This window comes from Pseudoliparis swirei, chromosome 2, assembly GCF_029220125.1.
Source record: "Pseudoliparis swirei isolate HS2019 ecotype Mariana Trench chromosome 2, NWPU_hadal_v1, whole genome shotgun sequence".
NCBI classification, from domain to species: domain Eukaryota; kingdom Metazoa; phylum Chordata; class Actinopteri; order Perciformes; family Liparidae; genus Pseudoliparis; species Pseudoliparis swirei.
The window spans coordinates 8,892,669-8,907,534 of NC_079389.1; the positions used below are offsets into that span (position 1 = coordinate 8,892,669).

Consider the following 14,866-nt stretch of genomic DNA (forward strand, 5'->3'; position numbering starts at 1 on the left):
TAAATGAACAAGACTTCGTCGCTTCGACTCCACGTGGCTGTTGGAGGTTGTTTCGGTGCTTTGAAGTTCACACAGCCAACCACTCAGACGGTTCAGCCACTTCCTCTCATCACAGAAGAATAAGAGTGCAGCAACCAGGGGAGAAAGAGAGAAAGAAAAGTGTGTTTCCACAGAGCGGCCTGAAAGAGAGACGCGGGGGGAGAGTCATGGACGCCGCCTCTGATGGTGAGTGACTTTCTGGACTTCATAATTGAGTTTGGGCCAAATGGTTTGCATATGAGATGAAACACAAAGTACGATCTATCTGGCATTGGGAACGATTTGTGGCTTTAAGAGACTGATGTTGACCTGCAGGAATGCACTCGACCCGTGGAAATAACATTATGTCAAGTGTTCACTCACTTTTTTTAGAGGAATATTATCAATGGCGAGCACTAACTATGTGTCGTCTGTCCTGCTGAGAGACTCAGACGAGAGAGGAGATATCTTCACACAAAAGAAGCTGTAAGAGGTTTTGTTTCAGGAAATTTAAAAATGAGAGCGTCGTCACAATCTTTGTGAGAATAGTGTCTGTATATGGAATGCTGGACATTTTATAAAATCATACACGATAATGCTTATCATTGATGATACAAACATTCAAATCTAATTCAGAAAGTAAACGTTATGTTTATGTTATGTTTGCACTGCAGAGGGATTTTGGTTATTTGTGAATCTTTTCATAAACTACGTCCTGCAATCACATGTCGCTAAAAATTAAAACATGTGAAAAGATGTCTCAATAATCCAGCAACAACATAAAGTGCACAAACATGCACTGCCTTCATTTCCCCTGGGTTTAACTTTAAAAGTTCTCGTGAGGAGAAGTTTGTGATGTTTCCCAGACTTTTCCTTTTATGTTGAAGTCAGGGAGGGTTGAGAAAAAATAATTAAAAAATGATCAAAAAACACTTTAAAGCCTCGTCATGTTCAGTCAGATTCATCATGATGAAAGAAGGCAGCATTAATAAATAATCTCCCTTCAGACACTTCACTGAGTGTGAAAACACTGAAGGTGAATCAACATCAGAACAGCTTCATTTCTCACGCTGATGAGATTTTTACGTTGTGTCGAGAAATGTAAAAAATATGTGTTCAAACTAAAAAGATGACCTTGAAAAGTGTGAAATGTTAGCATTAAGAAGAATGAGAGCAATTAAATACAGCACGTATTTACAAGAAATAACATCCTCAATCCATCTCCACACGGGTCCTTTTTTTCACCTTCAGGATGGACAAGATCTATCCCTCTGTAACGTGTTGCTTGTGTTACCATGGTTACAGCTCTTCATTCAAGCTCCATGATGTTTACACTGAATGAAATATTCCCACTATAAAATCATCTCAGAAAATGAAAGTATTTTAAATATTTTGTGCATTATTTAAGCATGAGTGTCTAGAAAGGTGCTATATAGATTTCAAGTATTAATATTATTATTATTTTATTATTAATATCATCGTACAAACCTTTCTTCGAGGGACACGTTGGTGTTTTTTTGGTTTGTTCAGGATCTTTAAAATGTTGTGAGTTTGCCTGGCTCGGTGCAAAGGAAACCAAATCCAGCGCCGCGCCTCTCCCATTCTCGAAAGACCAACCAAGACGTTGCCTTCTGAACAATTTATTTAATGTATTACGTTAGAAGAGTTGTGGTCAGATTTGAAGTTGCCGTTGATTACAGTGCAGGACATGTGTAAAGTGTTTAATATATCCTAAAACCCGCCGAGCTGTTTCCCCCTTTCGTTGTCTGCATTTATGCTAAGCTAACTGGCGGCTAGACATTTAACAGATGAGAACGTTTTCTGTCTGTAAGAAAGCATATCGTTAAAAAACTAGTAAAAAAATAAAAAGATATTGGGAAATAAATAAATGTATTTTAATAAAATGGTGCGGCCATAAAAAAAAAAAGTGTGAGACTTGAGATTCAAGTGACGCACACCAGCTGCTGTATGCAGAAGCCCCGTACACAACCATGAGGGGGAACAGCTGGCGTGGCTCAGGCCAGGGATAAAATAACATCGGGGAGTTAATTATATTATATTTACGGTGCTGGTGGGTCGTGTTGTTTCCTGTCTTTATGGGTCACGCATTAAGTAACCATGTGTCTGCAGCTATTTCAAAAATTGTTTGAAATATTCCATTCAGGGTATCGTGGCGTTTCTAAAAATATAACCAATGTGTTTTTTTTCTCTCTTCACAACTAATAATTTACATAAGTATGAAAAAAACAGGATAAAACCCAATGAAAGGTGACGTGTTGAGACCTTTGACCCGTTGGATCATCTCTACCTTCCGGCTTGGTGACGGTTATTTTTTCCTTTTTGAAGTATAAAAGTAATCTCGGACAAGAAGAAACGCTCCACCCTGAAGCAATTTGAGAAGATCGAGATCTGAGGAGAAGTTTATAGCTTCAATTAATTACCACCACCATGGGGAAGTTTACTCAACGTGGCTTCTGTTCCAACCGCACAGCGAGATAAACTCTTCTCAACAAAACCTCAGGGCAGGAACTGCAGATATGTACTTTGTTATTTCCTGTTTCAGGGGGTCTTACTCAACACTCACATGTTGCAGGATATCCTGTAGTCATGGTACACACACACACACACACACACACACACATTGATAGTATTATATTAATAATGTGTAATACCCAATTCAATGCAATAGCCCAATATTACCAATTATGAATTTGTCTCAGAGGGCTTTACAATCTGTACACATAGACATCGCTGTCCCAGGACCTCACATCGGATCAGGAGCAACTCCCAAGAAATAGAAAAAGACCTTTCAAGGAAGATTTCTGAGGAGTAAGCAGAGTTAATAATGTGCAATGGAGAGCTGTAAATTCATCCACAAGTAGAGAGAGAAGAGTAGATAGGTACTCAGTGCATCCTAAAACGTCCCCCGGCAGCTATAAGCCTATAGCAGCATATCCAGGGGCTGGAGCAGGTGAACCTGATTCAGCCCTCACTATAAGACTATAAAGAGGAAAGTCTTCAGTCGACTCTTAAACGAGGTGACTGTGTCTGCCTCCCGGACTGAAGGTGGAAGCTGGTTCCATAAAAGAGGAGCTTGATAACTGAAGACTCTGGCTCCCATCCTACTTTTTAAGACTCTAGGAACCACAAGTAGCCCCGCATTTAGGTAGGCAGCTCTCTAGTGGGGCAATATGGTACTACAAGCTCCTTAAGTTATGATGGTCAAGGCTTTGTAGGTGAGCAGAAGAATGTTTTAAATGCGATTCTTGATTTTACAGGAAGCCAGTGCAGAGCAGCATGTTATCCACCAACTCACTTCCTTTGTGCAGCATCATGTGAATGTCCCTGCTGAGGATGAATATCTCATCTTATCTTTGTAAATATGGAGCTGCAAGCAAAAAAAATGTATTTTATCTGATTATCTATCAGATAAAAGACAAAATATTTCCTCTGAAATGTATTTAGTCACAAAATAGAACATAGAATATTGAAACCCCCTCAGAAATATAATACAATGTAATATCTATACATTTCCTCTCCTGCAGAGACTTTTTTCAGCGATCCGGTCATCTGCTACTTCCTGGACTCGATCCTGATTGTTTACTGCATCGTTGCCACGTTGCTCTTCTTCAGAGAAAAGGTGAGTTAAAGCAAAGTACCGGCTTCAAGGTCACCACCATGGGGCAAGGTCACAATAACAATGAGTCCTTTCATTGCTTATAGTTGACTGACACAGAGCTTTTGAATGAGTTTTTAAAAAAACAATTATTTATTGATTTAGTAAAACCTCTGTTTCTTTAGATGTAAACATGTGCTGTCTTCAGAAATTAATCTGATTATTATTATTTTGGGTATTTTCGATTAGATGTTTATCAGATGTCATTAAATGGTAATTTAAATTAGGCCCATTACAATTTCTCAGAGCAGGATAACATCTTCAAATTGCTCATTTTTTGACAGCTTAATTTGAAGGACACATACATTTGGACACTTGTAATTATGAAACTGTTCTTTTTAGTCAGATTTAAACAATGTGAACAATTCACTAAGTTGCAGACCTTTTCTTTGTCATATTAATTTATGAAATGCTTATTTTCTTCCTCTCTGTGTAGTTTTCCCACATTCCTATTGCAGAGCCTGTGAGTATGCATGTTCTCCATTGCTCTGCTGTGTATTGATTAATTAAAACTGTTTTATTAATGAGGGCATGTGTCTGTGCTGAATGTGCATTTCTCTTGTGTGTGTGTGCCTGACTCAACAGGAAGATAACGATTGCCTTTACCAGGTAACCCTCAAACCTCTTGGTGACCACACGGTGTATCACTCTGCTGGAGAGCACTCGTTCATCATTTCATATTTTCCTCTGCAGGAGCTCCAGAAGCTAAAGGATGCTGATCTTTACCAGGTGCTTGAACACCCCAAAAGAAAAGTAAGTACGACTTTTAAAGGTTACGTTCTACTCGCCAGTCCAGGTGTGTATAAGCATTCAATCATCAGATTTGATTTCATCTCTTCCAGAAAAAAGCTGCCAAGAAAAAGAAATCGGGGGTAAGGTTATTAATGAACTCACGTGGTTTCTTTGCCAAAAATATGAAACCTGTCTCATATATACATTATTTTTTTGAATTATATATATATATATATAGAAACATTTACTTTTTTTTAAAGTAAATTTATTTAATATATATAATAAATGTACTTTAAAAAAATAATATATATATATATATAACTACTCAGGGGTCAAATATCTGCCAGTTTTCAGTATAAACTAAATATATTGTTTGTCATTAATGAGCAGAAACTCATCCGCAGTGTTTTATATTTAAAAAAAGGGCCCATAGACTCACCAGCGTAACACACCTTTATGGAACATAACATGACCTCAATAAAGGAGATGACATATCGCTTCAGGCCCATTTGATTGTGTTACAAACGGGATCCGTTGGGTCTTCTCCTCTTGGGGTCCCGGGTTGCTGGTGCAGATCCTGAAACCTTGAGCTTCTCTTCTAGTCGGCCCCAGCTGAGGAGAGGGATCCAGACCCCTCTGAGACCCTGATGCCCGGAGGCTCTGCTCCTCCTCCTCTGCCTCCGACCTGAAGTCCATGTTCCAGTGTCGCCGCTTTAACATTTGGCTGAATAAATGATCCAAATAGGGAAAGTATGTCGATGACTCATTGTCATAATTCATCAAGCAAAAATTAAACTCTGGAACCAAACTTCTCAAAAATTGCCTTTTTTTCTCTGTTGTGATAAGTGAATTCAAAGAGCTTAACTGTGCATATAAAGGGCCTCCCCGCCATGTTTTATAACAATATATAAATATAATTACTGTAAACTCTTGCTAACGCTAACAATGCATACAGACGTGTAGCAGCTATTGTTCTACGGGTTTTTTGGCCTATCGGCTCGCTAATATTTACAGGAGAAACTAAATAAATTAAAATGTGTCCCTCCCGGTTGCACCACATGACCTCTGACCTCTCCAGTATGCTCCAGTTCTGTAACTGAATGTCAATAAAAGTCAAAGCTCATGTCAAAACACTTGGAAAATGTTTTAATGATGTTTACAACAAAAGAGAACTGTACAGTTACAGTAAAAGATTATTTGTATATGTGTATAAAAACAAAACCAACAAAAATACAGCAGACAAATGCATCAAAATCTACTATGTATCCTGATTCACATACTTAAAACTCCTACACGACCTCTCAGTTCTACACTGGAGGCAGTTTCTTTGTTTATTTTTCGTCCAATGAGAGCACAGCTCAGCGATTTGTCCCCGATGGAAACCAGGACCCTCGACGCTGAGAGTCCCGGAGAGACCGTCATCACGAGACTGCAGAATAACAAAAAGGGAAATAAAAATCGGGGACACATTCCTCTAGATGAGCCCAAGCTGTTCACGCGTGTAGTAAATGTTTTACACAATGCAGTTCTTGACATACATGAGACGAAATATGTACATGGCGGTTCCTTTTTCTTTTCTCTTTCTCATTTTTCCTTGTTTGAAAGCCATATGGTCACTTAGGCTGTGAACTGATAATCTCTCTCACACACACACACACACACGACAAATCCCAAAACATACAAAAATACTATATCTTTAACCTACCAAGAGTAAGACAATTCTGCAATTAGTTCCATGCTGCGACAGACAAAAAAGAGGTTACAACAAACAAACGAGAAACAGACGCTTTCCACGCACGTTCTTCTCGGAAATATACCAAAATATACATCTAGCTTTGGAATTACTGAGGCTAGGACTAAAGCCAGTGCTGGGTTTGTCTCTTAATACACATGCTGCAGGGTGGAAGGGAGAGAAAAACAGAGAAAGACACAGGACAGAGAGATATCTTTGGTATCTGCATTTGTCAAAAAGTTAAATATTTGGATTTTTGCTTTGGGATAGCGCTCGTGGGGTCCGACGACCCCGCCTGGAGGAAAGCATGACGCAGCGTCACTGAAGCCCGTCGGCCAGAGGGACACTGTCCATGCAGAGTGAAGGACCATGATGCATAGTGTCACAGCCGATCAGAGTCCGTCGTGAAGAGACGATGTCAAAGGAGAGCGGAAGGTGGGAAAAGGGGAGGAAGAGGAGGAGGAGAAGGACACAGCAGTGAGTTTGAAATCGACTGCAGGATGTGTATTCCTGGAGACAACAGGGTTAAAGGTTCTGGACTATTCAGTGTTCAGATGACGAGGAAGAGACGGACATACTGAGAGGCAGGAACAGCATTTCCACACGAGAGAGAGCGAGAGATCCTCGCGACACGCCGCTGAAGACAAGCAAACCATAGAGTCCTGAGCATGTCGTGTGCACAGGAATAAAGCCCCAGTGTGTCTTAACAAACATCACCCAGCTTCCACAAGATTGCTGCGTGTCAGTCAGAGAAGCCCGATCAGTCCCCGCCCCCAACCTCCTTTAAGCCCCGCCCACAGGCACTAAAACCACCGGCGCAGTGTTTCCAGGGCGGATACACATTCGCATGCAATTACAAAGCAACCTCTCGACAGATGAACAGAGGACTCGGGTGAGAGCGTGCAGCCCGGGGACATGGATGCTGAGCTTTGAGGCGGGCGCCATTTACATACAATCAAGTGACAAGTCTTTGGTTTGTGTTGGTACCGCGGGAAACAGAGAGCAGGGCGTGGGAAGACGTGTACATACCTGTACTCGGTCAGAGAGGAAATGAAGAAAAACTTTTGAAAAAACAAGATTGTCAAACTTAAAGTGTTTAAACGTGGAGGGGGGTTATTCATATCACAAAAAGTAACTTTTAACTGGCCGTGAGTACAATACACGAAAATAAACTTAAATCCCAAGTTACAACAAATCATTTCCATCCAATGCAGAAAAGAATACATCAGAGTGCAGCAAAAAACCCACCAAATCATGAAAGAAAAACAGCAGACATTCATAATGTAGAGTCCTGGTCTGTCTTGGGCCCCCCTTGTGGTGGCCTTGTCCACGACCAGCACAAAGTACAGGTATGAACGGGCTTCTCAAATGACACAAGTGTCTGTATTTGTGTTTTTTTTTCTTTTTCCGTCATATATATTTTGTATTTCACAAGTAGATTAAAGCAGGTTTCACTCAGTCGCGAGTTAGAAATGAGGTATACAACAGCTCCTGTTGCCTAAACCGGTGCGCCGCACTCGGCGGGTCGACAAACTCCAACTCGATTCCCGGCTGATCCACCAGAGCGTCGCCGACTCTCTGGGTCGCCGAAATCACACAAAAGCACGAAAAAACAAAGCTGGCGGCAAAAAGGACGTCAGTTAAAATCATTAGTCGAGATTAAACCGTCCAACTAGGACCACAAGCTGTACTTTGACCCCTGACCTGGCTTCAGGCCTCCGTTAATCAGTAGTGTCTGAATCAGTCCTCTGATGTCTCGCCATGTTTTTTTAAAATCACTCTCAAACGCCAGGTGAAAGATGGACATGCACCATAATGGTTTTGCAGACGGCCCTTCCTATTCTCTCTTTATAAAGACTCTGACACACGCACCCACCTGCTGGAAATATTAGTAAAGCTTTTCTCGCAAGTGTCCTCGACCTGTCGGAGTCGCACCGAAAATCACAGGTAGCGACATCATCATCATCCCACGCTCCAAAATGCCCAAAGTACACGGTTTAGTTTCAGTGAAAACGATGCACCAGATGTGCTCAAGCACACACACACACACACACACGCGCTACAATGCTCATGTCTTCTACGTAACAATAAGGCATAAATGATAATGTTAATCTTCTTTGTCAAACTAAGAAAGCCAGTGATCTTGTCCTCTCACTATACAAAACAATTTTTAAAAGGCATAAAGTAATATATATATATAGAAAAAAAAGATTTTTTAAAAATGATTGTTAAAGACAGCACAAAAAAATCAAGTCCACAACGACTACAAATAATAATCTATTAAAAAGGTTAAGATCAGATGCTTCAGAGTCAGGAGCGCCTGAACAAACACTTCCTGTTGAAGAGACCTTGCAGGTGTCAGCGACTCACGCGCCGCCGGAGGCGTGGTCTCAGATTTATTCTCTTATTTTTTTGGTCATCAGTTTTTCGGAAAAAAGAAATTAGCAACAAAAAAAGGAACATTTGGGGGAGTTTTTGTCTTTTTTTTCCCGATTAAGCATGATAAACACTACATTCAGTCTTGATAACATACCGGTTCAAATATAAAATATGAATATCTTTCACGTGTTTATATATATATATATTTATATGTATAGAATTAAGAAAAGATCGTTTCTCTAATTCAGATAAATATTTCAGTAACATCCTACGGTGGCGATGGCAACACGTTCAACTCTTTAGGAACTACCAAGAGCACTGGAACAGGACCGGCTCCTTAAAGACGGGGAAACCAGCCAGACACCCGCCGAGCTGCAAAGAGAAAGGCTTTTACTTTGGCAAGAAGGATCTCAAAATCTCAAAATAATAATTAAACCTGGAAATACCCCATAAATAGTAGTACTAGAAAATAGCAGTAGTAGGTTGTCCTTTCATGTGTGGTTCCTATGTATGGTTGATCAGTATAAACTTTGAATGGCGAGCCAGACCGTAATTATACATTCTACACTGTTCTATACACAGAAATGCCTAAAGGTGAACTTTATGTTTCAGTGCTGCTGAGGTATATTCAGTCAAAATAAGTCAACAACAGAAAAGAAGTACACCGGCGGATAACATGGAAAGATCAGTTATGACCTCAGTGATGCATCGTCACGGTGGGAATTCATTGGTTTCTGGACGCAGAACGATGCTCCGTGCTGCGAGTGGGTTGGTTGGATGTGCAGCACCGAACAGAACTAGTCCGCGGACAGATTTAGGGGAGCGGGGGGTGTTTAGATAGCATGCTGGTTCAAAATGGTTGTTGTTATCCGACGATCCAGTCGATGCATTTTCTAGAAGCGAGCCCTCTGGGAGGGAGGGCGGTCGTAACCGTAAAGCCTGATTCTCACAGGCTGTGGTCGTAAAGCTATAGGCGAGCATGCGGGGCCTCTCAACGCCACCAGTTGTTTCAGCAGCGAGTTGTTAAAGCAAAGTTTCTGTGATCCTTATCCGGCAGCACCAAATCAGGAATATCCGGTATCGACCGAGGTGGGAGAAAGGGGGAAAATAATTTATCAGCAACGTCAACTTGCAACGTCAACTTGCGTGCTCGGACAGGTACAGAAACTACTGAGGAAAACCACTTTGGTTGAAGCTGTTAATTCATGGCTAATTATTAGTATATAAAAAAACTAAGAAAAGGAACTATTCCATTGCACTTCAGAAGAGTCCCAAACTGCTACCGGAAAAAGCCAAAAAAGGTGAAAAGGAAAACAAAGCCATCAAATGGCTGAGCGGTAACCAGAAGCAGGTGTCAGGGGGGGCGGGGGTCCGGGATAAAAAAAAAGGGTTTTAAAGGTAAAGGAAACTACTTTCTCGTGCCCCAACCTGCCAACCACGCTCTTTTTGGTCAGTTGTGCTGCCAATTAAAAAAAGTTGAGCACTTGTCAAATAATAAGAAAAAAAGGTCATCTTTGGAAAATGATCATCAAAATATTGCATTTCTATATTCTGTTGACAATGAAGAGAGATATTGTACTCATAAATATATCGACTAGACTACACCGACGACACACAGCAATTATTTTAACAAATATTTTTGGTATATCTTAAAGTACGTGAGCCAGTCCGACGACTGCAGACAAATAAAAAGACAGAATTTCATTCCTCCCAAGACAGGCAGACTGCAGCTCATCAATCCAGTTTTTTGGTACAGATACTGTGCACAAGTAGATACGACGGTACTACGATCAAAAAGAAATTAAACAAAAACACAATACAATAAACCCCATCTAGCCAATGCCACCATACTTTGGTATAATGACCACGCCCCCCGACTAGTCCTCCCCATAACCGGCCGGTCCTCGTGGATCGTGCAGGTCCTGACCTCTCAGCATCGGCTGCTGTAGACGACGCATGCAGACTCTCTGAATCCAAACTAAATGTACAGTTTTCCAATAGGTTACCATCCAAAACAAAATCACCCTTAATCCGACACAGGACCACATGTCTGCAGCTCTTTATAAAGCTCTCAACGCAACGTTCTCAGTCGTTGTCTATCAGTGTCTATAATCCGTCATGATACAAAAGCACAGGAGCCTCGTTGCCACGGCAGCAAAGTGAGAAACTCAGTGTTTCCAGAAGGAGGCTCAGAGAGACGCGTCCCGTCCCTCTGAGCCTTAAAGCAATGACAACCTTTATCGGCCACTTATTACTTGTTTTTAAAGCCTTATAACCACGATTAAAAATTGATCGTTAAATTTGAACTGATATTAGACTTACAAAGTTCTGAAAATGTAAAAAAACAAAACTGCAAAGAAAAAATAAAAAGTCTCTACAAATTTAACTGATATGATTTACGTCAAGGCCTGTCCAAAAAAAATACAAGAATTCATTAAAGATGGGGTGACACACAAATCCCCATTAGTGATGATGAATAGAGTAAAATTAGTAGTAAATTGTTTAGTTTGAATGTTAAAAGAGCAAAATCCTAAAGTTTTTGGTTAGAAGTATTACAGACAAAATTCTGACATGGAAATATGGGGATATATATATATATATATAAAATATGAACCGCTTGATGGTGCCGAGGATATATATTCTTTTCCCTGGACACTTTTCAAGGTTCATGAGGAGCGGCAGGTCAACAACAGTGTCCATCTGGCGACTGTTTGTGGGAAAACAACATCCAAGAATCATAAAAGAAAACAGGAAACAAAAAACAAAATAAAAAAAGTCAACCTCAACCTCATTTGAGGTCGTTTTCTTTTTGGTGGCAGCAAAAGGATTAAATAATGATAGATACAGTGGAAAGAATGTGGGGAGGTTAGTGAAGCGCAGAGCCTATAGCCAACAGCCTCCCTATTCCCTACATGGTGTGAAGGTAGTGCACGACAGAAGGAATAGGGCCCTTAATTCAGGACGCCGCCCGGCTGGCTTCACTGAGCCTTGGAGGCAGTGGTAATGGTCGAGGTTTGAACAGGCACGGCCGCCGTGGTGGCTTGATGATGAGCGTCAGCAATGATCTGCAGCCCCCCCGGCCCGGCCGACACCAGGCTGAGGGGCGAGCCGGTGAGCAGCGACAGGTTCTGGGGGGTCAGGAAGATCGGCGTGCCGGCAGAAGTGTTGGCGAACAGCAGGTTGCTGCCATCCAGAGAAGTGATGCCACTCGAAGCCAGCGCTGTGGAGGAGAGGGGGAAGTTGGTGTGTTTAGAGAGACAGAGGAGGGGGGGGGGGGGGCGGGGCGGCTGAGAGGAGCAGGCCTGCCGGAAGCATCAAAAGTAAAAGCATTAAAAAAATACTTGTATTGGTTTAGAATATATTATAAGAGGCTCTCTTTCTTTTTTGGTTGATCATAAAACTTTATTGTCTCTCAGCAGGATTCTTTTCTTTTTAAACATAACTAATTTTCTCTCAGCACTATTAACCTCAGGGGCGGGACCGAATTTATTTTGCTCTTAATATGCAAATGAATTGTGGCCTCAATTGTTCTTTAATCAAAGAAATTATGCAAACAATGTGTTATCTACATAAACCCGTGATTACGTTTTTTTCTCATTTGATTTTATAGATATGTTATTTTCTTTTTTTTCTCCATTTTATTTATGGCTGAATGTTTACATACATTTCGTAATTAGCCAGGTTTACTAAAATAGCCATGAACTTGTGTCACTTCTTGTCATACTAAACACGATAATAATGGTTATTAATAAGTAAGCATTATGAGATGATCTAGGGAGTAAACAATGTTGGTTTGGGCTTCGACATCAGGTTGAGTCAGCCAACAAAACTGTCAATACACACAAAGGATGGACGCCCCCCCGCCTTACACGGAAAGTGTGTATATTATGTAAAGTTAAACAAGATATACATACATTGATACACGCCTTGGATGGTCGCCAAGGTGTTGTTGTTCATGAGGGCAGGACTCAGCACGCCGCCGAGGCCGCCGGTCAGACTGAGCAGGGCCCCCCTGGACACAGACGGGATCATTTAAAATCAGGAGAGAAGACCCCGAGTCCACAGTCCAGGAGCCGCAATCAGAGGCCGTATTTGAACACAACCTTAGACTAACCCCTGAGTGAACTGGGAGGACGCCATCAGTCCCGAATTGAGCCCGGCAGCAGCAGCCATAGCGGCAAAGCTGCCGGGTAACTGTGCACCCTGCAGCGCCGCCGACAGCCCCGACGCCGACACCATCAGCTGCCCCGATCCCAGGATGTTTGTCGGGATCTGGTTGAAGATGGTTTGCATCTTGCTCTCCGAGTTATTGGACAGAATGGTCGTCGGCGAGGGACTTAAAGACGGAGAGCTGGCCGTGGTAAAAATCGGCGTCGCAGCGGAGATGACGGATGCAGTGTTTGTGCCTATGAGGGAGCGGGGGGGGGGTTAACATTCGTTGCCACCATTTTGTGGTGATTAGACACACATTTGTATTCATTTTATTACACATGTCGAGCACATCTGTACACACCTGTGAAAGACAAATTGGAGACGCTGGTGAGAGGCATCACTGGGTTTACAGTCAGAGTGGTGGATGTGTTAATCGTCGGACTGCTCACAAGGCTTGCTGTGCTGGCCACCTGGGAAACCGAAGCAGAGGGAGGACTGAATGAGCGGCCGTGTCCGGAGGGACAGTGAGCTACAAGCAAACATAATGAATCGTTTGGCATTGGAGACAATTCCAGAGAAAAATCAACTAAATCCAGTCACGATAAACCCCCAAATAAAAGTGGAACAGATCCTCAAACAGAACGGGGACTCGCACACAAACTAGAAAACACTCCTGGAGGAAACAGTGAAGTGAGGCTGTGCCCACGCTTACCAAAGGGCTACTGGGGGTAAAGATGGTTTTAATGGGGGTGCTGCCTATTCCGCTGATGCAGCTGCTGGGGGGGTTAATCCTCTTCTCTTTCTGCCGGCGATTGCAGAACCAGACCCGAATCACCTCCTTCTCCATGTTGAGCTGGTCAGCGATCATGGTGATCTCTTCAGAGGTAGGTTTTTGGTTCTGCTTCAAGGGGGCAACAAAGCCAGAGAAGCACTGTAAGCACTGTGGAGCCTGTTGTCTGGACATATTTTACTCACTGAATGGTCAGCTGAAACCAAATGTTCCCTTCTTATATCAATATTGTTGATTTGGGGAAAATGAGCGTCGAACCTCCAGAAAACTCTTTTCTAAGGCCACTCGGATGTTGGTCTCAATACTGGTCCTCTTCTTCCGTCTGCGGTTGATCCCCTCTATGCCCATGCCGGGGGAGCCCAGGGCACTGGGGCTGGACAGGGACTGGTCAGACGTCAGGCTCTCTGCACAAACAGCACCGACACAAAAGGAAGGGAGGAGAGGTAAAGGCCGGGCACTGTCAAGATTACACAGCCCACGCCGCTCGTTGCTTATTGCGGCGTGGACGACAGCACAGAATCACCCAAGCAAGCAAAGAAAAGCATTCTGGCCGTCGTTGGGGTGCGTTCAGGGACAAACCTGCATCGTTGAGCCACTTCTCCAGCAATGGCTTCAGTTTGCACATGTTCTTAAAGCTCAGATTCAAGGCCTCAAAGCGAGAGATGGTCGTTTGGCTGAAGTCGTTTCCATACAGCTTCCCCATGGCCAGGCCAACGTCCCCCTGGGGAGCCGGAGGGAAAAGGAGCGAGACAAAAAGAAACGTGAGCTAAATAAACGCTGTTAGCAAAGACCCACCTGTAATCTGAGTACATCGCTGCTCTGTACACTAGGAACATTTGAGTGTGACGAAAACTACTTTGAAATGCTAATCTTACAATCATGGAGACTGTGAGGATCAATCAATCTATTCAGTGTTACACGCACACGCACCTGTGTGAAGCCCAGTTTGATGCGCCTCTGTTTGAAGGTCTTGGCGAACTGTTCCAGTTCCTCTAGATCGCTGGGCTCCTCCAAGGTGGGGGTGTCTAGCCGTTTGGGTGTAGTTTGACTGTGGGCCAGGGACTGAATAGGTGTGGCTGCTGTTGTGCGGGTTGGAGTCGCAGGCTGCAAGCAAAATACAGAATGGAATTTTTTATTGGAGTTAAGAAAATGCCCCGAGCAAATATAAAAACGTTCGCTTTGATTCAAACACCTGGATTACAGTTGGCGAAGTGCAAGCAACTGAAACACATTTCTGTCAGTTGGCATCGTTACCGACCTGAGTTGTGAGGGTGATGCTTTGTTGAGTCGGCAGGAGGTTAGCTTGGCTTTGAGGTAGATTCAGAAGACCCTGGGCTTGCAATAGGCCTAGAGAGTGAAAGACGTGGTCGTTGAGTTTTCAAAAAAA

General features: G+C 42.6%; 2 protein-coding genes across 3 annotated transcripts in view; one reads left to right on the top strand and one right to left on the bottom strand.

Annotated features, from left to right (window-relative positions):
• Positions 1-6,210, top strand: cd247l (CD247 antigen like). Of its 2 annotated transcripts, none has more exons than XM_056426089.1 (7): positions 1-225; positions 3,564-3,658; positions 4,131-4,157; positions 4,280-4,303; positions 4,388-4,447; positions 4,537-4,566; positions 5,029-6,210. In XM_056426089.1, the coding sequence occupies exons 1-7, from the start codon at positions 207-209 to the stop codon at positions 5,113-5,115; spliced, it is 342 nt and encodes a 113-aa protein (XP_056282064.1). In that variant the 5' UTR covers positions 1-206; the 3' UTR covers positions 5,116-6,210. The 2 variants fall into 2 exon arrangements, with proteins under 2 accessions (XP_056282064.1, XP_056282072.1); XM_056426097.1 differs by having other exon boundaries at positions 5,001-5,069.
• Positions 5,547-14,866, bottom strand: part of pou2f1b (POU class 2 homeobox 1b) — a 22,839-nt gene continuing 13,519 nt past the window's right edge. The window contains exons 7-15 of the mRNA XM_056426062.1: positions 14,738-14,826; positions 14,410-14,583; positions 14,059-14,200; positions 13,738-13,892; positions 13,402-13,590; positions 13,051-13,159; positions 12,652-12,943; positions 12,452-12,549; positions 5,547-11,757 (exon numbers count right to left, since the gene is read on the bottom strand). Of these exons, the coding sequence (XP_056282037.1) occupies positions 11,516-11,757; positions 12,452-12,549; positions 12,652-12,943; positions 13,051-13,159; positions 13,402-13,590; positions 13,738-13,892; positions 14,059-14,200; positions 14,410-14,583; positions 14,738-14,826 (1,490 nt within the window). The 3' untranslated portion in view covers positions 5,547-11,515. The remainder of the gene's footprint in view (positions 11,758-12,451; positions 12,550-12,651; positions 12,944-13,050; positions 13,160-13,401; positions 13,591-13,737; positions 13,893-14,058; positions 14,201-14,409; positions 14,584-14,737; positions 14,827-14,866) is intronic.